Genomic DNA, 27,260 nt, shown 5'->3' on the forward strand with positions numbered 1-27,260 from the left:
GTGCGGTCAATTTGCATATTTGTCTATTATTAGGTAGGATAGTCTAGAGGCCCGGTGTATGAAAATTCATGCATTGGAGCGGGGTCCCTCAGCCCAGCCTGCTCCCTCTTACAGTCCAGGAGCCCTCAGGGGCGGGAGGTGACCTGGCAATGAGGGGAAGGTGACACCCCCATCACACCTCTGCTGCTGCCACAGCTGGCAGCACAAGCCTTGGGTGGCCCTGGGTGGCTGGGCAGCCACCATCCAAGGCTTGCCTGCACTTCAGGCCAGCCCTGGGCAGCTGGGGGGCTGAGGGGACTGGGGCACTCCGGAGGCAGGCACGCGGAGTGGCCAAACCCACCTGGGGGTGGGCCCAGCCGTGCCACGCACCTGCTGCCCCGGCAGGGCCAAGGGGACTGGGAGCCACCATCTTGTGGCTGTGGGTACCGCCATCTTTGAGGGTGTCAATTAGCATATTCCCTCCTTATTGCCTTGGGTGTTGTCATCTTTGTGAGGGTGTGACAGTCAATTAGCATATTTCCTCTTTATTAGATGGGCTGGCTACTCCTCCCTAAAAACTGCCACAGTAATCTACAGAATATTCCCATTTTGCAGATGAAGAAACTAAGGTTTAGCAAGTAAGTGGTAGGGAGCCAGAACTCCAAAGGATTTCAGGATTGGACCAAACCAGAAAAGTGACCCACCTTGGAATAACACCTGAAGAAGACTACAATAATGGTTAGGGTATAAAAATTTATTACACATACAGAATACGACCACTAATGAATGCAGACAGGCTAGGACATAATGGTGTCAGAGGGAGGACAGCTAGCTCTTTGGAAAGCGAGCAGGTTTGGATGGCTCAGAGCTTCATGCCACACAGACTGGCCAGTCAGATGGAAGAGCACATGCCAAACACCCAGGATGTCAGGGTGTCAAGCGACTGCTCTGTGTGCCCCCTGCCTTCCCTGTCTGACCTGTGGCTCCGAAGGATGCCACACCCAGAAGTGAGACAGTGAAGCAAAGGGGCTTCCCCAGGGGGCCCAGGCTTGTCTCTGAAGTCACAGCAACACCATTTTAAGCAATAAGTTTAATTGGGTGATTTCCACAAACTATACACCAAGTCTCTAACCATGACAATTCAGTGGAGTACAAACATTAAGTTACGGGTGGAGAAGGCAGCACCAGTGGTGGCACCTTCCAATCTTGGTTGGCCTAGGGGTGGGGGTGGAGGAAGGTTTCTTTTTAAACCAAGCCCCGCATTTCAATGTACAAAAGAATTACTCTGATTGATATTAAATTGTATTGAAAACAAAATGGCCTAAAAAGCAAATACTATTCTATGTTGGGGTGGAAATGGGAGGAAAGAATGAGTCCTTCAAAGCAGGTGAGGAGACAGTTGGGGAAAGGTTCCGTGGCTGTGACCCCAGGCAGTCACTCTCGCTGCTCCATTTTTACTTTTGGTGGTCTCAGGAAGGTCCGATTTTTCTTCTCTTTCTTCCCCTTTGTATTTGCTTGGAAGTTCCGCCAGCTGTCCACACGACCATCTCGACTTTCCTAAACACAAACGTGGTTGGAGGTAAGGAAACTAGTCAGTAAGAGGAAGGGCCTGACCTGCTCTGCCACTGCCCTGTAACCTAGCTCAGCCATCTGGAACAAGCCATTGCCCGGAAAGTGTCACACCACCCCTAGAAGGCAGGACAAGGCAGCACAGGCTGGAAGTGGAAAACAAAATGAGTAATACTCATATCAACAAGGAGGCCACCCTCATTAATAAAATTTTGTGGGGACCTCTGGGCTAGACAATTAGCATATGCTATTTCTAATCCTCACAGAAAGCTGGCTGATCTGTGTATAGTGCCACTAGCATTTCACAAATGACAACACCAAGGCTCAGAGAAGTCAAATCGTTTTCTCAAAGCCATATGGCTAGCCAGTATAATACAGCCACTCTTTCCACTGAACCTGTCCTACTCCCCACCAAAACTTGGATGGAGGCTCAAAGCCAGCACCAGGTACTGAGAGGGCCACTAGGGACTTCCTCCTTATGAAGGGGCCTACTCATCTTCTCTTTATTCATGCATGCAGTGGGCCAAAGTCATCAACTCTGGTCAGCCACTCCCTACCCTGAGGCCTAAATGTTATAGAAGACCAAGTGCTGCTCAATTCAGATAACTGGCTGTGCACCTGAAGGATGTACCTCGAGTGTCAAAGAGGAGTCTAGTTCAGAAGCCATAAGTCTCTCTATACTATAAATAAAATAAATTTTTTAAGTTGTTTTAAGAGTCTATAGGCAGGACATCAGGTCCATAAGAACCTGTTTCTACTAAAAGACCTCTAAGTCGGGCACCTCTCCACGTCTGCCCCTAAATTAAATGGGGAGGCCATTTTTCTTGAGCCTACCTGGCAGCGTGTGCCTCCCACAATCTTTAGAACACCATTCTGGGATCCTCACTGCCCTTGCCAAGGCTACAGAGCTCATAGGAGGCTGAGGCAGGACAACTCCCTCTTCCCCACTTGTCCCATTTCCCTGACTGTCGGCCCCAGTCAATGCTGGGAATGCCCCAGAAACCAAGTTCTTTTGCTGGGAAGTTTTCTTACTCTGGAATGAGAACCCCTGACCACCTTGGAAATTTACCTCAAAGTTTTTCTGCCACTCCCTTTCACGTTTGGCTTTTTCTTGAGCTTCAATTTCTTCTTCCCTTTGTCGCTTCCTATGAGGAAAGCCAGACTGTAGTATTTATACGATACTTAAGTGTGCTAACTATACAAGTTAAAGCATCTCCCCACAGAAGCAAACATATAAAGTAAATCGATATCCTAGGATTCTACAAAGATAGCTGTCTTGCCCTAGCCAGTTTGGCTCAGTGGATAGAAGGTCAGCCCTCGGACTGAAGGGTCCCTGGTTCAATTGAGGTTAAGGGCATATACCTCGGTTGCAGGCTCAATCCCCATGCAAGAGGCAGCCAATAGATGTGTCTCTTTCACATGAATGTTTCTCTCTCTCTGAGACGCAACCAATAGATGTGTCTCTCTCACATCAATATTTCTCTCTCTCTCTCTGACTCTCCTCTTCCACTCTCTCTAAAAATCAATGGGAAAATGTCCTTGGGTGAGGATTAAAAACAACAAAAGAAACACAACCAAATTTAGCTATCTGAAAAGGGCTCAAAGTACAATAGTGTGGTTAAGGCCTGGGGTGGGGCTGGGAGGAGGGAGATAGAGGAGGTAAAAAGGGGGAAACTGGGGGGCATCTGTAATATTGTCAACAATGAAATAAAATAAATTTTTTAAGTTGTTTCATAAATGTCTCATTTTAAAACATGCAGATAAGACTATGGGGAAGAGATAAATTCCCATTACACAGATAGACAGACAAGACCATCAAAACCCAGCCAACTCTAATTGGAGGTTCTGCGCTCAGCCACTGACAAACTATCTCGAGAACTCAGGCCACCTTACTTCAGTAGAATGACCATTACAATTACAGAGGTTCTTACTCAAGAGGATCTCGGCACAAAATCCTATCCCAAAATAAGGACATTTCATACAACCTCAACTAGCAAAACCTAATTATTGCTTAACACCAATCCACGCCACAAAATACATAAACTAAGTTACCAGTAAACTCAAGATTTTTGATGAGCCAGGGAAAACATACTTTAGGACAATAGACATTGTATATGTGATTATACTGTGTAATACTACATACTCACCAAAGCTGCAGCCACCAGAGACACAAAAAGTTCTGGCCTCAGTAACAATGGCCTCAATAACTCTGCCTATTTCACTCCAGGAGGTCAGGAAGAAAGGACCCAGCACCCTTGATTATAAACTCCCTGTGGACAGGTCTATTCAGTATTTCCCAAAGTCAGAATTCCTTACCCTTGTGATTCAAAACGTTGGCTGTTTCAGGTAACTATTTTAGATAATCATTTAAATGACATTATTCCTTCTTTAGGAAAATCCCCAAAGAGCAATGTTGGTTAATCTAGGTATTTAAATATGGTTTAAGTGAATATATTGATATATACCTTTCATGCATCTCTTTGGCTTCTCTCTCCTTCCTTTTAATTTCCAGCTCAGCAAAGAGTTTCATGGTCTGTTTGTATACTGCTTGTTTGAACTACAAGAAAGTTAAGAATCAAAGAAAATAAAATTAAATTATTTTACCAACTACTTGAAACAAGTACTTTCAGATGGAGCCCAAGACAAAAGCAGACTAGAACTCGGCAAGGAAAAGGATCTTCAAAGAGAACCACTTAATGATGCTCTCGAGAGATAAATAACACATCCACCTCTGAGATATTTCCACCACTTTCACCATCAGATGATATAAGGAAAATTGCTCTAGTAAAAAGCACTACCTACTCATCACAACCATTGGAGATTTTGGAGGACCCTTTCTGCCAAAGACCTTCCAAAATTAACTTCCTTTTCTTTTTCTTTTCACAAAAATTTCATAATTACTCTGGGCTAGGCACCAGACTAGACACTAGATATGAAGTTGTTATCAAGCAGACCAGTCTTAGGGGTCTATTAACTGTGGCAGGGGTATGGTTGCCATCCCCACCCATCTCATTATCTCCTCTCCCTCCATCTAAAATCCCTGACCTTAAGCCACATTGCACCCAACATAAAAGCCTGTGTTCCTAGGCTTCCTTGTAGCAGAGTGAGGTCCATGTAACTTAAGTTTTAGCCCATAGGATAATAGGAAAAGTGATGTAGCAACTTCCTGGATGTTCTTAGAAAGAGCAGGCTTATCCCTTCTTGCCTCTTTCCTCTACTCTGAACTCTGAGGACAGGGCAACATCCTTGTTGGAAGGGTCAGAAAGAGTTAACATATTAGATAGAAAACAGAACTCTGCCTGGCCGGATGTAGTCTCAGTGGTTGAGCATCAACCTATGAACGAGGAGGTCATGGTTCAATTCTGGTCAGGGCACATGCCCAGGTTGAGGGCTCAGTCCCCAGGAGGGGAGGGGGGGGCATGAGGGCAGCCACTCAATGACACTTTCATTATTGATGTTTCAATCTCCCTCTCCCTTCCTCTCTGAAGTCAATAAAAATATATTCTCTTTAAAAAGGAAAGAAAACAGAACTCTATCTCTGAAACTTCCCTCCAAATATGAAGTATTTCAAGTATACAAAGAAAATTAGAAAATAACTCATCATGCAGATTTCATAGAGCCTATATCCTAAAATCAGAGACACTGGAGCAAAGAGTAATATATGAAGAGAAAAGAAAGTAAAAGAGCCCAAAAATTTCTTGCTTCTTATAATATTGTTACTGTCCACAATGAAAGCAATGCTGACAACTCCAATCTCTAATAAAGACAAACATCAAAGGAGTAAAAGAGTCTTTCATGAATATTTTAATATCTTTAAAAGCTCTAAACTCTCCTGAGTGAACAGTTACTGGTGATTGTCAATATTTTATATTTTTCTGCTTTTTCCAAATTTGCTATCATTAGCATATGTTCCTTTATAATCAGAAAAAAAGACAACTAAAATAAAGTTAGGGTGTTTGCCTGACTGGTGTGGCTCAGTAGCTGAGCACTGACCCAGGAACCAAGAGGTTGTTACCAGTTCGAACCCTGGTAAGGGCACATGTGGGCTCGATCGCCAGCAGGAGGCAGCCTCAATCAATGACGTTTCTATCTATCTATTCCTCTCCTTTCCTCTCTTACTAAAAATCAATAAAAACATACTTTTTTAAAAATTAGGGTTCTTAACAACTTAGAAGAACCAAGGAATATTTGTAAGAAGGCCTTCAGAAAAGACTACAGAGGATAATTAAAAGGAAGAGAGAATAAGACTGAGGAGAAAAAAGTAAAATACTGGAAGAGAGTAAACCCAAAACAGGTGACTAGTGGAAAATACAGCCTAGTAGTTCTCAAGCAACGTTACTGTCCAGATGATGGGACCAGTCACTGTTAACAAAATCAATGAAGCAAGTTGCAAAGTAGTTTCCCTAGCAAGACAGCCTCTTCTCTATAAATCTTTAAAACCAAGATAGGTATATGGATAACTTACGTGCTGACCTAAATTGAGGCAAGATTAAGATGACTTTAAATTTTTCAGGCTAAAGAGGCAAAAAGACACAAATATTTAAGTAGAATCTCTCTCTTAACCAATCTCCAATAAATAACTCACTGCATTATCCAATGCTTTCCATAACCCTGTAAATTATTACCTAGAGCACAATGAGAACTCATGGCTCGTAGACAGCTGTTTAAGAGTCACTTGTGGCCTGGCTGACATGGCTCAGTTGATTGGAGGGTCATCCTGTACACCAAAAGGTGGCAGGTTCGATTCTCAGTCAGGGCACATATCAGGTTTCGAGTTGGATCCCCGGTCGGGGTACGTGCAGGAGGCAACTGATAGATGTTTTTCTCTCACTTCGATGTTTCTGTCTCTCTCTCTCTCTCCCCCTTCCTCTCTCTAAAATCAATCAACACATAAATAAATAAAAATAAGAGTCATCTCTGATTTTTCTCAAAGCTATCTATGCCAGTTGCAATTAATACTGTATTTGTGATTTAAATATCACAGAAATTCGTAAGTGTGGTTATAAAAGTGTTTGTTGTTTCTTTTAAAACTAAGTATAATGCTTTATAAAAATTCAATAAACATTAAGTCCCTAAAAATAACTGCTATTGAATGAGGTACAGGTGAGACATCTGGAAAAGATTAGGAATAAAATTGTAAATATCTAGGACTTTGCTCTTGGTATATTTCACAAGTACCTACATTTTTAAAGTACTTCAAAAGAAATTAAAAGTACTAAAAACTATGGATAATGCTTCATGTGTATGTTTCATAAAATAAAATCAACTACAAACTCCAATACATACTCAAAGAAAAAGGCCATAGGCCTATGTCAAAAAAGAGGTGAATTTTTAAAGGGTGAATAAATGTACATTTAGTATTTTGAGTTAAAATAAATGTTTATAGCATGTGTGCATCGTTCTTTAGGCTTCCCTCTCTTTAACTCACCAGTGAGCCCAAATACACCAGATAAGGTGGCTTTTCCCTCATTTAACTCACCAGCTCTGGATCATCCTCCTCTACATTTGTAGGTTTTCCTTCCTTCTTTAATTGCTTTTTTCGCTCTTTCACCTAAAAAAAAATTTTTTTTCATCAAAAAATGAGCACTCATAATTTAAGAATATCCATGAGCCTGCACACACGGTAGGTGTACTGTTCTATACGCACAACAAGAGGTTTCCATTGAACAAAGAGCCTCCCCTCCAAAACAGCAATGCAATCAGGAAGAACCAGGAACAAGTTCCAATCTACGGGAGGATGAAATGGGACCAGTGAGGGAGCGGTCCCCAACTCATCAAATCCTAGGCCAGATCCAATAAATTCAACACAGTACCCATTTACCTTTCACAGTCTGTGGTTATGTGTTTAGTAAAGAAAACACTGTTATCAAGATTCAGGAGCAGCTATAGAATAAATACTGGTGTGTGTTTATTTTTTGGCATTTCTACAACTGCATTCTTTTATTTTCACTGTGAAACCCCATAATTTTCACATCATGTTAATTGGTGTTTTTACCACTTTGGCAACTATTGAGATTAAAAAAAAAAATCAAATATACTCATCCACACAAGAATGACATTACTCCATTAAGCAATCCCTCAGTGCTGGACACCAGCAAAAAGCAGTGCTTTCCAAGCTCAGACAGGCCCCACTGCCACCTTGTGGTCAGAAAAACTGAGGGTGGCTCCTTTACAAGCAAAATTCCGATGAAAGGTAACTACTATAATGGTTCAAGTACAAGTTTTCAGGTACTTTTCTGATTTTTTTCAGAATTGGGCCTACACGTTCCATTTCCAACACATGACCAGCAGGATATAATTATGGTCGTCCATCTCCTTTTTACTCCTTTTCCTCATCTAAACTTGGAGTCATTATTATTATTGGTTATGACGTTGTTTTAGATTCCAAAGCTCTTCAAAGAAAACATCCATATTCACTCTCGACTGAAATAGCCTTTATAAATGGTCTCAAGATTCTTGACCCGCAAGTAAAAAATTAAACAAACACCTTTCTTACCTCAAGCAAGCCACCTTAACATTTCCTGCCACTCAGATTTCAGTAATGAAAAAATAGTTAACACCAGCTCTAACTAAATTTATTTCAAGTGAGTCCTTGCGTGTTGTTAATACAAACAGGTAGCTCCTCCTTTTTAGAAAATTTCTCATATCCCCTTCCAGCCTACCTCAAGCCCGTGTTCCAACCCCTTCACAGGGACAAGAACAAAAATCAAGGGTCAAGTGTGACCATGGCTGCTCCACCGCTCCACTCTCAAATGGAGTAATGTGACATGTAAAGAGAGGACAAAAAAGCCATCTCTCCCCAACACAGGACTGGTAAGGAAAGAGGTCGGAGCAGTGTCCTAACCACTCTTCATCCTGAGGTCCGGGGGTGAATTAATAGTTTTAGGCACACACTATTCACGATCACCACAGCAAAGTGGTGGAGACCACATATGCAATCACAATTTCAACAGTAGGCATTGCTATGTTAACATTAACCCTCCTACAAGATGCCCAAGGCTTGCTAGTACTTCCTGTAAACACAGCGGCTCTATAAATACTTACAGTGTGTTCCACGTATTCTTTTCCTGCCTGAATTACATCCAGGGCCCTCTTCTTTTGCTCCTGATCCAGTAGCAACTTGTAAGCTTTGTCCACAGCTAATGCAAAACATTGAAATTAACTGTTTCTGCAAACACCCTCTGCAAGTCTGAACTATACTCAGGCAGTGTAAACGGACTTGTGCCATCTAAAAGCATTCCCTACTTTGTTAAATTATTTACTGTTGTTAAACTAATTTTAAAACATATAACTAGAGCAATGACTTTCCTTGAGAGCCTTGGAAAAATTTAAATATACACTCAAGGCTAAATACACCACATCCAGGTTTAATTCAGTGATAAAACATTGCCAATTATTTTTTTGTTCAGAGAAAAAAAGGATCCTATGCAGTAACAGTCTTTGTTGGCACAAAGAAGCTTTAACAAAGCAAACTTAAGGTCTATTTCTTAAACAGCGACATTTTGCTTTGGAATGACAACTGTTCTTCTACTGAACACCAGCTTCTTCATGACCAGAAGACAAAACTATTATATTCTTTTCTTGATCCAGGACAAGAAACAGTTCATCCCTAACATTTGACTATATTATTCAAAAGCAGGTAAATTTACAAATACCTTCAAAAGCCTTTTGTGCTCTGTCAGCATCATCTTGATTTTTGTCAGGATGCACCAAGATGGATAACTATAAGGGAAAAGAAACATTTACTCTTTGCCTGCATTCTTTAAACCAAAAGCTCTAAGGTACTATAGCAAAAAAGACTGTTAGCCAGAAGCATTTTTAAAAAATATTTTTTAGCCCTAACTGGTTTGGCTTAGTGACTAGAGCATCGGCCTGCAGACTAAAGGGTCCCAGGTTCGATTCCGGTCAAGGGCATGTACCTTGGTTGCAGGCACATACCCAGTAGAGGGTGTGCAGGAGGCAGCTGATCGATGTTTCTAACTCTCTCTCCCTCTCCCTTCCTCTCTGTAAAAATAATAACATATATTTTTAAAATATATTTTTTTAATTGATTTCAGAGAGGAAGGGAGAGGGAGAGAGAAATATCAATGATGAGAGTGAATAACTGATTGGCTGCCTCCTGCATGCCCCTCTCTGGGGATCAAGCCAGCAACCTGGCATGTGCCCTAACCGGGAATTGAATGGTGACCTCCTGGTTCATGGGTAAATGCTCAACTACTGAGCATACCAGTCAGGCCAGAAGTATTTTTTTTTAATTAATAAATATCATAAAATGCCCAGAAATACTGGTCTTTAACAAAATTCAAGCACCAAAAGGTAAATACACAACTGGGAAACATTTAGGGTTTTAATCACAATGTTGAGAATAAATGTAAGCCTAGTATTATGAAGATGTTGTGATCATTGGGGGGAGGAGGGACACTGAAAACTACCAAGTTCCTGTTAGGTTCCTTATTCTGAGCACTAAGGAGAATAAAACAGGTAAGGGACATCATCTCTTTCCTGTAAGAACTTCTAATATAAAACTGTAGTTCTCAGTTCTGGCTGTGCTCCAATCCTGTGAAGTTTTCAAAAAATACAGATGTCTACTTTCCACCCTCAGAGCTTCTGAATGAGTCTCTGGCATCTGTACTTGTTAAACCTGTACTAGAATGGGTATCAAATAATAGTAATAAATTAGTGTTAATTTTGTTAGGTGTGACAAGTAGTTATGCAAAAAAAATGTCCTTTTTTATCTAAGGAGATTCATGCTGGAGTATCAGGTGTCTGTAATTTATTTGTCAAAAATTAAGCCAAAAATATATGTATAATGAAGCAAACTGTTGCAAATAGATGGTGAGTACATGGGTGTTCACTGCATTATCTTTATAACTTAAAAAATTTTATGTCAAAATAAAAAACAAAAATCTCCACAGCTGATTTTTTTAGACATCCATGGTTAAGAACCACTGACCTCCTGCCACTGACAGACAGAAACCAACTAGTTGGAACAGAGGGACTGTGTTAAGGAATGATAGCAAACGGGAATCTAAGACTAAATCCTGCATTACTAGAGAGAATCCCGGGGTCTAATTACAGCTTCAATCACGTACTAGCTGTAAGACCTTCAGCAACTCACTTAACCTATCTGCCTCATCTTCCACCTATTATTAGGTACTTATATTTCATTGTGTTGTTTTAAGGCTGAAATGAAATAATGCAAGTAAATACCTTAGCATACTGTCTAAACCAAACTGACAACAGTTACCATATAAAGAGGACATATATAACAAGACCTATTCTAGTGCTTTACTGTATTATCTCATTTAATCCTCATTAACAACCCCACGAGGTAGATACCATTATTATGTGCATTTCACAATTAAGGTTAACAGGCACAGAAAGGTTGAAAGTAACTTGCCCAGTTCAAACTTGAAATTTTAGAGAAAGAAAAAAACTGAATACGTGTAAGTGCAGAGAACTCAGGAAGAAAAAAAACTATAAAATTATATAATGGGAAATGATTGAGTAGGCAAAGATAAAAAACATCTTGGCCTAATAGCAGATCATAAGATGGTTATGAGTCAGCAATGAGAGGGGCAATTACTGTATTCAAGAAGCAAGCATGCCCTAGCCAATTTTTCTCAGTGGTTAGAGCATCGGGCTGCGGACCAAAGAGTCTCAGGTTCGATTCCTGGTCAAGGGCACATACCTCGGTTTCAGGCTCGATCCCCAGCCCAGGTCAGGGTGCGTGCAGGAGGCAACCAATCAGTGTGTCTCTCTCACATCAATGTTTCTGTTTTTCTCTCTCCCTCTCCCCCTCCTCCTTCCCTTCCACTCTCTCTAAAAATTAATGGAAAGCCCTAGCCAGTTTGACTCAGTGGACAGAGCGTCAGCTCGCAGACTGAAGGGTCCTGGGTTCAATTCTAGTCAAGGGCACGTACCTCAGTTGCAGGCTTGGTCCCAGCCCGTTGGGGCGTGTGCCAGAGGCAACTAATCGATGAGTCTCTCTCACATTGATGTTTCTTTCTCTGTGTGTCTACCCTTCCCTTCCACTCTAAAAATCAATGGAAAAAATATCCTCAGGTGAGGAGTAACAAACAAACAAAAAAATCAATGGAAAAATATCTTTGGATGAGCATTAAAAGAAAAAAAGAAGCAAGCATAACACTGGGTACTAACAAGGATGTCATGCAGGAGCTAAGAATAACATTCAGCACTGGTCAAGCCCTTTTAAATATGTAGTGCAGTGGTTTTCAACCTTTTTCATCTTGTGGCACACAAACTAATTACTAAAATTCTGCAACACACCAAAAAATATATTTTTTGTCGAACTGACAAAAAAAAGAAATAGGTATAATTTAATTTTTTAAATTAACACCCTAGGTTTTTTTTAATATTTTTTATTGACTCTTAGAGAGAGAGAAGACGGGAGAGGGACAGAGAGAGAGAAACATCAATGAGAGAGAAACATTGATCAGCTGCCTCCTACACACCCCCTACTAGAGATGGGGCCCAAAATCCAGGTGTGCCCTGACCGGGAAACGTACCAGCAACCTCTTGGTGCATGGGACGATGTTCAAGCAACTGAGCCACACTGGCCAGGTGCAAGAGGTATAATTTTGATTCATTCACACGAAACGGCTATTGTTGTGTTGGCTGTTGTCATTTTTTTATTTGACAATCTAAGGGAAAAGAGGTCAGTGTCCCTGACTAAATAGTCAGGTATTGCATGTTTTCAAAATTCTTGCGGCACACCGGTTGAAAATTGTTGTACATAAGAGAAATCAAGACATTGGGGAAAGTTAAAAAAACACACACATGAAATACATAGAAAATCCAATTTGTAAAGACATTATTGGGAGTGTCATTATTCAACTCAGAGAAGGAAAGGCTGGGATCTTACTCAACTCTCAAAACTACTTTGTAGCTCAAGTTATTAAACACTAGAGGCCCAGTGCACGAAATTCATGCACTCAGGGGGGAGGGGGTGTCCCCTCAGCCCGGCCGCATCCTCTCGCAGCCCGGGAGCCCTCGGAGGATGTCCAACTGAGAGCTTAGGCCCACTCTCCGACTAAACCGGCAGTCCAACATCCTTACTGCTGCCACAGAGGCGGGAGAGGTTCCCACCACTGCCGCTGGGCTTGCCAGCCATGAGCCCAGCTTCTGGCTGAGCACACTGACCACCAGAGGGCAGGCTCCTACGTTAAGTGTCTACCCCATAGTGGTCAGTGCACATCATAGTGACCAGTCGGTCAGCCATTCGGTTGATTTGCATTTAGCCTTTTATTATATAGAATTAGAATGAACAAGAATCAGACATTGTGGATCTCCTTTCCTAGAGAATTTCTACAAAGCACTCCTTATATTAAACCAGTTATCTCCTGGACAGTCATTTAAATTTACAAAAGAAAATTACTAAGGAATGGGGTCTTAAAAGAAATAAAGAACTGTTACAGATCATTTAACATGTTCTCTCCTGGAAGCCAGGGGACTTAGTAAGTATGACTCCATGTAAGCACTACAATTCTACTTATACTTCTCCCTTTTAAATAAGGGGCTAAAGAGATTCTATTTGGATATAAAATTCATTCCATTCAGAGGTAAGCTATGACCATCAAATTACTTAAGATTTTATGTCACTATAAGGTTTTTATCTAAGAGTTACATAGCTTTAAGTTTTTTTAAAAAAAAAAAAAAGTTAAATGTTGGCCCAAAAGTCATAAATAGCAATTTATTTTTTTTTTTTTTTTTACAGAGAGGAAGGGAGAGGGATAGAGAGCCAGAAGCATCGATGAGAGAGAAACATCGATCAGCTGCCTCCTGCACACCTCCTACTGGGGATGTGCCCACAACCAAGGTACATGCCCTTGACCGGAATCGAACCTGGGACCTTTCAGATCCCAGGCCGACACTCTATCCACTGAGTCAAACCGGTTAGGGCCATAATAGCAAATATTAAGAAAACCATCATATGCTTACATTTTCAAAATGTTCAAACTCCGTCCATTACAGAGAAATAGTACTATACCTGCCGAAACCTCTTCTTTATTTCTTCATCTGTCACTTCAGGATCTATCTGAAGAACCTGAAAGAATCAAAATCAACACTGTAAAAAAAATTCAAAGACTTCATAAATTTAAGAGATGCCCAATAATTATACATATTCTAATCAACTTGTAGAATAGTACTCAGCCCTAGCCAGTTTGGCTCAGTGGAGAGAGCGTTGGCCTGTGGACCAAAGGGTCCCAGCTTCAATACCAGTCAAGGGCATATGCCTGGGTTGCAGGCTAGATACCCAGTAGGGGGCATGCAGGAGGCAGCCAATCAATGATTCTCTCTCATCATTGTGTTTCTATCTCTCTCTCCCTCTCCCTTCCTCTCTGAAATCAATTAAAAAAAAATAGAGAATAGTACTCAGCATTCTAGAACTGTACTCAGCATTCTAGAATAGTACTCAGCATTCTAGAACTGTGCCTGGCACACAGTTCTAAAAATGCTCAAGAAATATTAATGAGCAAATCGGTAACAGAATAATAGCTATACTGTTTTAGGTTCACAATACAGTAGTTACTTCCACTCCATCAGACAAATAATAACTTACCTTATACCCAGAGACATATTTCCAAACTGTAAGAAAATATTGTATTTTCTTCATTCATTAATAAAATACCCACCTTCTACCCCCTACTTACCTTTGCAAATGTGGAGAAAGCATAGAACTCAACAGGGAAAAAATAAGGCTGGCTGATTTTCACCTCAATTGAGAAGTGCCCACCTGGTTCCACTTTATATCTATAATTTACATGGCCTGATAGTTCTCAACCTGGAGTGAACATCGCAAACACCTGTGGAAACCTGACATCAATGCCTGGGGCCCCCCTGTAGGAAAGTATGATTCCAAATGGCAGAAATATCTGTTTTGTTTTTTTAGCAATACTGTTTTAAAAAATAAATTTAACTATTCTTCTCCAAGCCTGGGTATCCTGGTGTTGATATTTCTAATCCCATTACTACAAATACATACATTCATTCAAATATTTTATGCAGTAGCTACTACCTGCTGAATACACTGCTATGTACTAGAAATGCACAGATAAACAGGCAAGGACCCTAACTGGTTTGGCTCAGTGGATAGAGCATCAGCCTGTGGACTGAAGGGTCCCAGGTTCGATTCCGGCCAAGGGCATGTACCTTGGTTGCGGGCACATCCCCAGTAGGGAGTGTGGAGGAGGCAGCTGATGGATGTTTCTCTCATCAATGTTTCTAACTCTCTATTCCTCTCCCTTCCTCTCTGAAAAAAAATCAATAAAATATATTAAAAAAAAAAAAGGCAAGGGAACGTGTGTGTGTTTTTAAAGAACTTTACTTTTTTTAAAGTTTTTTGTTTTTGTTTTTTTTTTTAGAAAGAGAGGAGGAGAGGGAGAGAGATAAACATCAGCTAAGGATCAGTTATTAAGGGGGGTGGGAGAGGAAAAAAATAAATCTTGATATGAAAAATACCTACTACCCTTGCTGGCTGCTCGGTGGTTAGAGCATCGGCCTGAGGACCAAAGGGTCGCAGGTTCAATTCAGGTCAAGGGCACATACCTGGGTTACAGGTTCAATACCAGCTCCCCCCTTCCCTGGTCGGGGTGCATGGGGGAGGCAACCAATTGATGTGTCTCTCTCATCAACGTTTCTCTCTCTCTCTCTCTCTGTCTCTCTCTCTGTCTCTCTCTCTCTCTCAGCCCTTCTCCTTCATTCTTTCCATTTTCTGTAAAAATCAATGGGAAAAAATATCCTTGGGTGAGGATTAACAAAAAAAGAAAAATACATACCAGAGAAATTAAAACTGATAAGTAATCTGCTAAGCTTAGTCAGATGCTTAAAGGGTCTTAGGAAAACCTGGCAAGTAATGTCAAGATTTATAGCAAGCTTTCAAAGTATTCGAACAGCCCGCCTACAGCAAAATCATTGGTATGCAATGAAGCTGAATCAACCATAATATTCAATAGACTTTTTAAGAGATGTTCTTATTAATTTGAGAGAAGAAGGGATAGGGAGAGAGACACATCTATGTGAGAGAGAGAGAGAAGAGAGAGAGAGAGAAATCGGTTGCCTCCCACACACACCCTGACTAGGGATCAAACCCTAAACCTGGGTATGTGTCCTGACTAGGAATTGAACCAGCAACTTTTCAACGCATGGGAAGATGCTCAACTAACTGAGCTATACCAGTCAGGGCTCAATAGACTTTTGAAGGTTATGACAAGAGCAAACCCATTCTCAAATGCAAGGCACACAACTGGAGGTGAAGGAGAAAGAAGAACTTTAAAACAGAATTTCCAGTGTGCCCCTTCATACCTTTCCAAGGGAGAAAGGAATTGGGAAAAACTCAGAAAGAATGCAGCCATATAAGATTTACAGATAAAGAGAGGTAACTGTATGTACACAAATATTCAGAGAACTTTACCTTACCTTGGTTCTGTGGAAAAGGAATGCATTAGAGCAAACCAAAGTCCAACAAACCCCAGAAGGTGTCCAAAATGAATGAGAAAGGATGGTAAACTTCCCACCTTCACGAGTGCACACACACGCCCCACACCCGCACACAGCCTCCAATAAAACTACCCAAGAACTAATCATGCCAAATGTAATTCATAAACTGTTCCTAAGTTTTTTTAAAAAGCCATAATTTATATTTTTTTGGATAATTGGGACTATTTGCAAGTGGACGCTAGGCTGGATATTACTGAAATAATGTTGTTTTTCCTAGCTGTGGTCATGGTTTGTGGTTATGTGGAAATGTGCCCTTGTTTGGAAAAGATGATGCTCAAGTATTTAGGCATAAAGAGTCACAATGTCTGCAGCTTACTTTTAGATGATCCAGCAAAAAGGAAGAGGGTATGTATACTTACATAAATACATACATACACACACACACACACACACACACACACACACACAAAGGTATTTTTCCAAGCTGCATCACGTGTGCACTGACTACCAGCAACCAATATTCACCAAGTGCCTTCAAAGCTAATCCAACTCCTTTCCTATCTTTAAGAGTTGTAGGTAGCCATGAAACACAGTGAAGAAAATGACCAATCTCTGTGGCCCAAATCTCTTTGAAGCCAGATTTATACATTTAATACAAACTTTTAGGGCACACAGGACTGCTAGATACTGTGCTCACAGACTATTTTCATGGAATTTAAGGTCTTGCAGGGTGGGGGTATCGACAATAAGTAACCCTTACAGAAATGATAAATGCCGGGGAGTGTTTGAGATCTTGATCAGTTTGGCCTGAATAAACTCTTATAAAATTTCAAAACAAACAAACAAAAATGATAAGTGCCACATTACCAACATGGCTCTAAGGAAGCACACAGGATGTTCAGATTCTTGGAAGATTTTTCTGAGCTGTTGTGTCTCAGGCTTTGGGAATACGGCAATGAAAAACCCAGTCTTGGAACACAAAGAGTTAATTAATGATCATACAGCAACAAAAAATGCCTGACTGTGGCATTTACATAACTTCCCAAACTCAAATAAACTGTAATAGTCTCCTTCTTTGGGGCCTTCGACTTAAAAGAGGAATCTAGCCTTAACAGCACACCTGAATTCTCTGACATGTTAAATACCTTTTTTCTCAAGGTGCTGAACAAGATAAACAGAAAATAAAATATGTGGTACCGTCTGCTGGAGCCTTAAAGTTAAATTAAAATTTTAAAGAAAGGAGCCCAGCTGGTGTGGCTCAGTTGGTTGAGTTTCATCCCATGCCCCAAAAGGCACCAGTTCCATTCCTGGTCAGGGCATATGCCCAGGTTGTGGGTGTGCTCTCCAGTCGGGGTGCGTGAGGGAGGCAGCAGATCAATGTTTCTCTTTCACATTGAAGCTTCTCTCTCGCTTGCTCCCTCTCCCTTCCTCTCTCTGAAATCAATAAAGCTTTTTTTTTAAAGGAACATGAAAAGGGTAGGACTGAGCAGGGGCACAGGTCCACTGCAGCTTCTGGAAGGAAGCGGGAGAGAGCTCTTAACCTAAGAATAATTATAGAATGCATAAGAAAGATGACTGCATAATGGCTGCAGGTTTGAAATGTATTCACATACAGAGCTGTTGAGATGGCAGTCAGGAAAAAAATGCTCCCTGGAATAGGATTCCTGTAATAAGACACCTAATTCCCAGACTAATTTCTGCCTTTTCTACCTGCTGCTCAGTAAGGTGGTGTATAGAAAGACTATTCACATTTCAATTGATAGCTGAGATGACAGCTACTACTGCATTAAAGACCAGTCTGCTTACGTCTGTAGAAAAATCTGATTCATTTAGATCAGGGGTGAGGAACTTTTTTCTGCCAAAGGCTATTTGGATATTTGTAACATCTTTCACTTAATATAATTAATTTACTTAATATAAATTTGTTGCTATGAAAAAAGCTCCTAGATTTATTGAATTCTGAGTCCCGCCTATAGTTGCGTTGGCAGCGCCAGACCAAATGATTTCTTGAGCCCACGGGCCAGACATTCCCCACCTCTGATTTAGATGTTTCAATCGCTGTTACATAAAAAAACACATCACTGATTTCCGAAATCATTAGGAACACCTAATTCTGACTTAAGAGTCAAAAAACAACTTAGTGACACCCTGGCCAGCATTGCTAAGTGGTTAGACCCGTGGTCGGCAAACTGCAGCTCGCGAGCCACATGCGGCTCTTTGGTCCCTTTGAGTGTGGCTCTTCCACAAAATACCACGGCCTGGGGGAGTCTAGTTTGAAGAAGTGGCGTTAGAAGAAGTTTAAGTTTAAAAAATTTGGCTCTCAAAAGAAATTTCAATCGTTGTACTGTTGATATTTGGCTCTGTTGACTAATGAGTTTGCCGACCACTGGGTTAGACCATCAGCCCTGGCACCAAAGGGTCTTGAGTTTCATTCCTGGTCAAGGGCACATACCTGGGTTGCAGGTTTGCTCCCCACTCCCCACCTTCACCCCCCATCAGGGCACATGCAGGAGCCAGTCAATGTGTCTCTCTCACATCGATGTTTCTCTCCCTCTCCCTCCCCTTCCTTCCACTCTCTCTGAAAAGCAATGGAAAAGGTATCCTCATGTGAGGATTAACAAGAGGAAAAAGCAACTTTATGGCACCCATCCTATAAAGTGGATGGCACCCATCCTATACAGCACATTTGTATGAAATAGAAAAGACAAAAGTTCTAATGGACAGTCATGGAATCCTGCCCAAATACAATCTCACACCTTCCTAAGTGTGCCCATGCATCCAAATATGTTTCCTATAGTCAAGACAGGACCTACGGAGTAGTGAGTTCCACTTCCAGAACCATATTAACTAGTAGGGCATTAAAATCCTAGCTTTTCATACTGGTCCTGAGTATCTGTCACTCCTCATCAATCAGATCTCCACAGAAACCCTAATTACCTTAACAAATAAATGGCTAAGTTATATGATTACTTGTCCCCTTTTCATGTACTATGCTCAATTTAAAAGTATGACTTAATAGAAAAAAAAAAGGTATGAGTTAATAGAAAGAACATACCAACAAGTTCATTATTACCTCCTCAAATTATCTCCCCCATGCCTGCCCTCCCCAAAATCTTATCAAAAGTATTTTCTAAGGTTTTCGTCCTCCCCTTCTCTTTCTGAGCAATACAATCCAAATACATTAAGTGGCGCCAGGCAAAGCAGACATCTACTTTGGGTGGGGAATCAAGATGGCCCAGAGCAGTGTGAGAGCCCATCTGTAATGAAGAAAAGAAGACAGTGACAACACTGGGAGTGATGGCCAGTCACACGGTGCTAGAGCCCAAAGTGGGTGAGAGGAGCATTCACACCGAAGAGCAGACCAACATGGAATGCCGAAGTAGGCTGAGGAGGGCAGCCTGGCATAGTGTGCTAGAACACAAGCAGGGTGAGATGTTAACACTGGAGGTAGCCCAGTGCAGGGTGTGAGAGCTCAAGAGAAAGAGGGAGGCACTCCCATTCAAGTAAAGCCCAATATGGGTGTTTGAGACCAAGCAGGGTAAGGAGTGTCCACAAGGAAAGGTGTCTGGCACAGGGTACAGGAGTCCAGGCAAGGACATCTCCACAAAGGAGGGGCCTAGTATGGGGTGTGGAAGCTGGGGCATGGTAAGGGAGGTGGCCATACAGGAGGACAGCCAATGCAAAAGGGCAGCCCGATGCAAGATGTTGGAGCTCTAACAGGATGTAGAGAGCATTTACGTCAAGTATGGCTGGCACAGAGAGCTAGAACCTGAGCAGAGTGAAGAGGGACTCCATGCAGAGGGGTGTGGACTCAAAGCCCAAGTAAGATGAAGAGGGTAGAAAGGGTGCCTGTTTGGCAGGGAGGATGCTGCAGCCTAAGAGGAATGAAAAGAGCCCCCAGGGGGTGGAGGGTGGGCACAAAGAACCAGACCCAGGTGAGGAACATACCGCATGGAAGGATGACCTGGCATGGGAGTTTTGAGCTCAGTTGTGGAGAGAATGGTTTTGCAGTGAGGCAGCAAGGTGCTGGTGTCAGAGTGAAGTGGGATGAGGGTATTCACATAAGGGAAGGAATGGTAATGGAAGATCACTTGCATATAGGAGGATCAATTAAGTAAATACATATTAAAGATTTCTCACTAGAGAAGGGAAATATGAACATGGGACAGGAAAAAACCTAGAATAAACCCTGTGGTGTTGGATTAAAATTGGGTGTAAAATGTATGTACACACATTCTCTCATTCTCTCCCTCCCTCTCTCTCTCTCTCTCTCTCATTAGCTCTACCTACCAATAGAATCTGGGAGTGACATCCCAATTGCATTGAGAACACCTAACATTCAAATCTTTATATATACATATATTGATTTCAGAGAGGAAGGGAGAGGGAGAAATAGAGTCAATGATGAGAGAGAATCATTGATCGGCTACCCAACTCATGCCCTCTACTAGGGGTGGAGCCTGTTTTCGATAGCCAGCAGAAAACACATGAAGGGCTTCAGCGACGTGGCACAGCTTCACTGACTCTTAGGGAGGGATTTATTTATGACATACATCTTGCTTGGATCCGAGATTTTTCCCAGAGGAAATGAGAGTGGAGAGTGGTGGCTTCTCAGCAGGTGCGTGGCCTCTTTCCACGTAAACTCCCCCACCCGCACCCTCACTGCATCCCTGAGTTCCTGCAGCAACAGCTTCTTCATCAGCCCACAACCAACTGGGGTTTGAGCCCACAAACCGGAACCAAACCCAGGGCCCTTCAGTCCGAGGGCAGACGCTCTATCCAATGAGCCAAACCGGGTAGGGCCAAATCTTGATTTTAAATACCATTCTTCACTGAAATGAACCAGGGCTCCTCTGTGAAATAGTTAATTCCAGGCTGGGTCAGGAAAAGTACAAGAGTGCCTAGTAATCCAAGAATGATGAAGAATATGAAAAAGACAGGAGCTCACTTAAAAGGTAACCTACTAGCCAAATTTGGGACAATTTGAGCATCAAAATAAATATCTAAATATAACCCAGTGACTAATATAGAAAATCCCAAGTCCATACTGACAAATTAATAAATTGAAACTCTGATTAAGGACAGGATATTTATACAGTCTCAAAATACTTCCCTATAAAATATTAATTACAGAAAAGAAAAAACAAGTAACTTCATGAAAAAAAACTAGCGGGCAACTCTTATTTTTATTTTTTTAATTGATTTGAGAGATTTGTTTTTCCACTTATTTATGCATTCAGTGGTTGTTTCTTGTTATGTGCCCTAACAGGGGATCGAACCCGAACCCACCCCTTGGCATATCAGAACGACATTAACCAACTGAGCTCCCCGGCCAGGGCTATCAGGCAACTTTATTTTTTGGTTAATCCTCACGGGAGGATATATTTTTTCCATTGCTTTTCAGAGAAAGTGGAAGGCAGAGAGGGGGAGAGGCGAGGGGAGGGGGAAGGGAGAAGGAGAGAGGGAGGGAGAGGGAGAGAGGGGGGGGGTGGGGGGGAGGGGGGCGCGAGAGAGATATCTATGTGAGAGAGACACATCGACTGGTTGCCTCCCAGACGCAACTGAACCCAGGTACGTGCCCTTGACAGGGAATCAAACCCATGATCCTTTGGTGCATGGGCCAATGCAGTAACCACTTAGCACACCAGTCAGGGCAAGCAGGCAACTCTTCAAGTGATCAAGTTAACATGAATAGTAATGGGATAAATCAAAATCATGTACCAATTGTTTAAAATATGTTTTTATTAATTTTAGTGAGAGAGGAAGGGAGGAGAGGTAGAAAGATCAATGGGAGAGAATCAACATCGATCAGTTGCCTCCTGCACACCCCCTACTGAGGATCCAGCCTGTAACCTGGGTATGTGCCCTGACCAGAAACTGAACCTGCAACCTCTTGGTGCATGGGTTGACGCTCAAACACTATGTCACACCAGCCAGGCAATCATGTACCACTTTATAAGTTGCAAAGACATGAATGCAGTATCACTTCTGTGATATTCCTGCCAACATTGCATAAACCTATCTAACATGAAGAAATATCAGATACACTCAAGCTGAGAGACTTGCTACAAAATAACTGGCCTGTAATCTTCAGAAATGTCAAGGTCACAAAAGTCAGGGAAAGACTAAGGAACTGCTCCAGACTGAAGCCTAAAGAGACATGACAACTAGATGTAATAGGAGATCCTTAACTGGATCCTTTTGTTATCAAGGTCATTATTGATACAATGAACAAATTTGAATGGGGTCTGAGGACTTAAGATGGTTATACTGTGGTTCAGTAGGAAATGTTATTTGTAGGAAGAGCATAAAATATTTCAGGATGATGGGAAAACGTACTGACAATTAAGTTTCAAACAGTTCAAGAAAATCTTCATAGTAAACCTTTCTGCAAATCTGCGATTATTTTAAAATAAAAATTCTGTCTTTTTTTTTTTTTTTGGTCTTTTAACTTTATTAGCATTTAAGAATGGGGAGGCCGAAACCAGTGTGGCTCAGTGGATAGAGCGTCGGCCTGCGGACTCAAGGGTCCCGGGTTCGATTCCAGTCAAGGGCATGTACCTTGGTTGCGGGCACATCCCCAGTGGTGGGTGTGCAAGAGGCAGCTGATCGATGTTTCTCTCTCATCGATGTTTCTAACTCTCTATCCCTCTCTCTTCCTCTCTGTAAAAAATCAATAAAATATATATTTAAAAAAAAAAAAGAATGGGGAGAATGATGGGTGGCAGGGAACAAAGACTTGGGGGGCAAGTGGGAGGCACTACCTCACTCAGAACACATGGGTCCTTGCATATCTTCCAGGTGGAGGATCTGAGAGGGGAGAAAAAAGATCTTCTCTCTGCTAACAACTGGTAACTCAGGGAGAAACTCTGGGGCCAATGACAGGAGGAAGCAGGGTGGCACTGCTCCCACCAAGGGGTCAACTTCTAGACCTAAGTAGCTGTGGCCCCAGTGAGAGGAATTACCTGGGGACCGTGCTAAGACATGGCTGGGCAGGGGCTGGGCAGACCAGGTCAGCCAGAATTAGTCAGTCAGTCAGTATCCATGCCCCTCCCTCACTAATCCCCATAGGCCCCAGACAGGGACAATTCTAGTCAGTGGCTCCTGCCTTTGAAAAACAGTTAATGCCCTGGCCAGTGCGGCTCAGTTAGCTGAGCATCATGCCATGCACTGGGAGATCACTGCTTCCATTCCCATCCGGGCACATGGCTGGGGTGCAGGCTCCACCCCTAGTAGGGGGCATGAGGGAGGCAGCCAATTGATGTTTCTCTCTCCCTCTCCCTTCCTCTCTAAAAATAAAAACGTGTTTAAAAAGAAAGAAACTACGTATTAAAATATATATATATATATATATATATATATAAACAATGGATGAACCTTGAAAATAGTATAAGTGAACTAAGCCAGACATAAAGAACAAATGTATGATTCCACTTATATGAGGCACTTAGAATAGGCAAATGCATAGACAGAAAGCAGAACAGATGTTATCAAGGTACTGGGGATTGGAGGAATGAGAAGTTCTTGTTTAATGGGCTTGGGATTCCTGTTTTAAATGATGAAAAAGTTCTAGAAATGGATGGTGATGATGGTTGCACAACACTAAACATACTTAATGCCACTGAACTCTATACCTACAACTGGCTAAAATGGTTACTTTTATATTATGTATCTTTCACCACAATAAAGAGTTTTTTATAAATGCTCCATAAGAGTTACTTTTATGTTAACAATATTCATTTCAATTTATAATTGTGAATAATTAGAAGCTAATTTTAAAATCTTACAATAAAAGAATTATTTAAATAGAGACTTTTAAATAAAACTATATTTTATGTAATAACACATTTAAAATAGCGTAAAGTAATAAATAAGTAGCATGAAGTATCTATATGATCCTCCTTATTTTTATTTTTATTTTTTTGATCCTCCTTATTTTTAAACTAGAGGCCCAGTGCATGAAAATCGTGCACAGGGGCGGGGGGGGGGGGAGTGGGGGGGGGGCCTCAGCCCAACCTGAGACCTCTCACACTTAAGGACCCCTCAGGGGATAGCCAGCAGGCAGACATCCCTCTTGCAGTCCAGGACCCCTGGCTCCTTACCGCCCACCTGCTCACTGCTCGGCTCGCTGCTCCTTAGCACTGCTGCAAAGGCGGGAGAGACTCCTGCCACAGCTGCTCATTCGCCAGCCATAAGCCCAGCTTCTGGCTGAGCTGCGCTCCCCCTGTGGGAGCACACTGACCACCAGTGGGCAGCTCCTTATTTGAGCATCTGCCCCCTGGTGGTAAGTGCACATCATAGCACCTGTTGTTCTGGTCATTCCACCATAACAGTCACTTAGGCTTTCATTATATGGATAAAACTATTAAAACGTTTGAATATAAACAGTAAAGAGTAGCTAGAATTTCTCTTAGGGAGAATTATACATAAATGTTTATCCTTGCTTTCTTTATATTTCAAATTTTAATAAGAAATATTATAAAACTAAGGAAACCCAAAAACTGTATCTCCTTGTCTAAAATCTTGTGATCATTGTTTGGTTGTTGGGATTTTTCATATTTTTTTAAACTGTGGTGAAACAGAAAATTTTAACAAGCAAATTAAACTGAAGATCCTTAATTTATCAAAGCTAGCTATCCCTTTACATCTGAAAATAAACCCATATATATTTGGGTTGCTTAAAGATGATGGAGAATATCTGACAGAGCAAAGACTATCTCATTTTCCTTAACATGCTACCTCTCAGGTTCTGCTCACAATAAAACCATCCAAGTTCAATTCCAACAATAACACAAATTAGTTGTGTGTTCTGATGTAAGTCTGCCTGCAACTATGCAAAGCTCCCAGTCAGGACACCACAGCAACATCAGACAGCTCACCTCAAATGGGTTCAAATTGAAGTAGGAGGAACCAGGACGGGTCAATCTTTCAATCTGATTTTTGGATGTTAGAACTGAATCTCTTTTCTCTATTTGTTTCACCTAAAATAAAAGAGATAAGAACTTCATTAGTATAGGTCAAAAATAAATTCTGAATTGTCACCTTAACAAGCTATTTTACTAACCACTTTGAGGAATAATTACAACAGCTACCATCTGCTGAATTTTAATAATATGAAAACTTTACACATATTTATTCCTCTCAACAATCCTACACAGTAAATACTATCATCCCCATTCTACAGATAAGAAAACTGAGACTTAGAGAAATTAACTGAGTTCTTCTCAATTACCCAACTTATAAATAAAAATTTTAATCTTAACAGTTTGATTCCAGAGCAACCATTCAGAGATTGAAAGTCATATCCACCACCTTCAGTTACCACTCTAATGACAGAAGATGTACTCAAGTATGTTCATACTTAATTTGTAACTTTTTAAAAGGAAAAATACAAGTACACTGAAATATATATTAAAGGCAGCATTAAAAAAGTTATGTGGGAGAGAGCAAATAACTCTGCCTACCTAACTCTAACAGAGTTAGAAAAATTCCTGGCCCGAAGACAATTCGAAGGAGAACAGGCACCAGGTAGTCCCAGGAAAACACCCTTGGTGCCACTATCAGAATTGGAATGCTGGTTGAAATGAATGTCTGGTATATTATTTACCATCTTTATTCCTCTGAACAAATGAGTTTGGGAAGAATTTCAACAACATAAAAAGCCATTCCTTCTCAGCATCTTCACTCTTATCTCTCTTTAAAATAGCATGCCACTTCCCCACCTTCTTTCTCAGGCTTGTTTTTCCTCATAGCACTTAAATCACTACCTGGCATTATACTGTACATCTGTTTGCTTACTGTTTACCCTTCTCTATAAAAGGCAAGCTCTATGAAATGAAGGCAGGCTTTTTCTCTCTGCTGTTCGTTACCCCACCTGCAGCACATAAACAGCACACTGTACCTGTCAGGTGCTCAACAGACACTGAATGACGATTGAAGGGTCCTCCTTGACATGTTTTCTCTCATCGAATTCAAACAAAACAGAACTGCTTTTTTCTTTTCTTTTCTTTTTAAACTAAGAGTTAGTAAGTGAAACAAGTTCCATTATCATTGCTGAACACTTTCACGTGAATCGGGCATTTCAAAAGGACAGACTATAAAGGATGTGCTAATTTCCGTTTTTAAATGTAATTCTTGGGAGAAGCTACTACTTGACACACTGTTACAAAACAGCGAAGACAAAAGATGAACGTGACATGGTAGCTCACAGCCTGGTGAGGAGCAACTCTCCTCCTCAAACCCCTGCCAACCCAACAGCTCCATCTTCAGCCTTAAGTCTTAGAGAGATGCTGCTGCTTATGAAACTCCTTCTTATACATTTACTCCATTAGCCCTCATAAAAAACTCGTTTTAATATTAATCGTTTTACAGACATGGAAACGATATCTGCAAAATCACTGCCTTGAGAGGATTCAGTAACTGCCCTGCACGAATCCAATCCGAGGCCCTCTGACTCCAAACGGTATGCTTTTCCTTCATTTGTCCCTTCATTAACTTGCTCAACAAATATTTACTGAATCACCCTATGTAGTAGGTGCTGGAAACGCGACAGTAGGCGAAGCTCGGATCAAACGCACTCCGGCCCTAACGTGATACAAGCTGTTCCAAGTCATTTCATCTCCCTAAGCCTCAGGTTTGTCATCTGTAAAATGGAGGTGCCCCCCTGGTATGACGCATGGTGCCTGGCACTCGCGAAGGGCATCAATAACCGCTAGTACAATTCATTACAGGGGACTACGGAGAGAGTGCTTACGTGTAAAAATAAAAACGGGGGCCCCGACGGTGAAGTCGCCCCCAGGAAGGCCGGCCCCAACCAGCCCCAACTCCGCGGACTTGGGAGCTCTACGCGCGCCCAGATACGTCGTTGGCCAGAATCGCCATCTGCCCGCAGAAGTCGGACCCCGACCCCTTTTTCATTGCCCGGGGGATCCCCCAGCAGCTACCAGGGAGAGACGCGCACACACCCCTAACCCCGCGCCGCCCCGAAGGCCAAACAGGAGGAGCCGCCCAACGGTCCAGGCCAGGAGGACCCCGGCCTTCGCCGGCGGGGGAGCAGGCCCAGGAGGGGTCGCCCGGGTGTCATTACTCATCCCGCGTGGTTCACCTCACTGTAGAAGGTCATAAATGCCTCCTCCGTACTGCCTCCGCCGCCCGAAGCCCCGCTCTCTCCAGAAGCCGCCATTTTCCCCGGGCCCCGCCACCACGTGACTCTTCTGCGCAGGCGCGGCTCCCCGTGAGGCTTACAGGCCCGC

The 27,260-nt window shown here is 41.9% G+C and overlaps 1 protein-coding gene across 2 annotated transcripts; it reads right to left on the reverse strand.

Annotated features, from left to right (window-relative positions):
• Positions 1 to 718: 718 nt before the first annotated feature.
• DNAJC8 (DnaJ heat shock protein family (Hsp40) member C8) lies at positions 719 to 27,225 on the reverse strand. Of its 2 annotated transcripts, XM_008147992.3 has the most exons (9): positions 27,113 to 27,224; positions 24,888 to 24,989; positions 13,559 to 13,615; positions 9,204 to 9,270; positions 8,593 to 8,687; positions 7,028 to 7,099; positions 4,014 to 4,105; positions 2,618 to 2,693; positions 719 to 1,536 (listed from the first exon to the last, which is right to left on the reverse strand). In XM_008147992.3, exons 1-9 carry the CDS (start codon positions 27,188 to 27,190, stop codon positions 1,414 to 1,416), a joined length of 762 nt encoding a protein of 253 aa, XP_008146214.1. In that variant the 5' UTR covers positions 27,191 to 27,224; the 3' UTR covers positions 719 to 1,413. The 2 variants fall into 2 exon arrangements, with proteins under 2 accessions (XP_008146214.1, XP_028011002.1); XM_028155201.2 differs by lacking the exon at positions 13,559 to 13,615 and having other exon boundaries at positions 27,113 to 27,225.
• Positions 27,226 to 27,260: the final 35 nt, after the last annotated feature.

The sequence above is a fragment of the Eptesicus fuscus genome, chromosome 9 (genome assembly GCF_027574615.1).
Source record: "Eptesicus fuscus isolate TK198812 chromosome 9, DD_ASM_mEF_20220401, whole genome shotgun sequence".
In the NCBI taxonomy this organism is placed as follows: domain Eukaryota; kingdom Metazoa; phylum Chordata; class Mammalia; order Chiroptera; family Vespertilionidae; genus Eptesicus; species Eptesicus fuscus.

What these genes read in the sequence shown, in the direction of transcription:
- DNAJC8 (XM_008147992.3), bottom strand. Translation starts at nt 27,190, where the DNA reads ATGGCGGCTTCTGGAGAGAGCGGGGCTTCGGGCGGCGGAGGCAGTACG. An exon ending in TTATGACCTTCTACAGTGAG is followed by an intron (nt 24,990 to 27,112) that starts GTGAACCACGCG and finishes CTTTTATTTTAG; the next exon opens with GTGAAACAAATAGAGAAAAG. An exon ending in AGGAGGATGATCCAGAGCTG is followed by an intron (nt 4,106 to 7,027) that starts GTGAGTTAAATG and finishes ACTTTCTTGTAG; the next exon opens with TTCAAACAAGCAGTATACAA.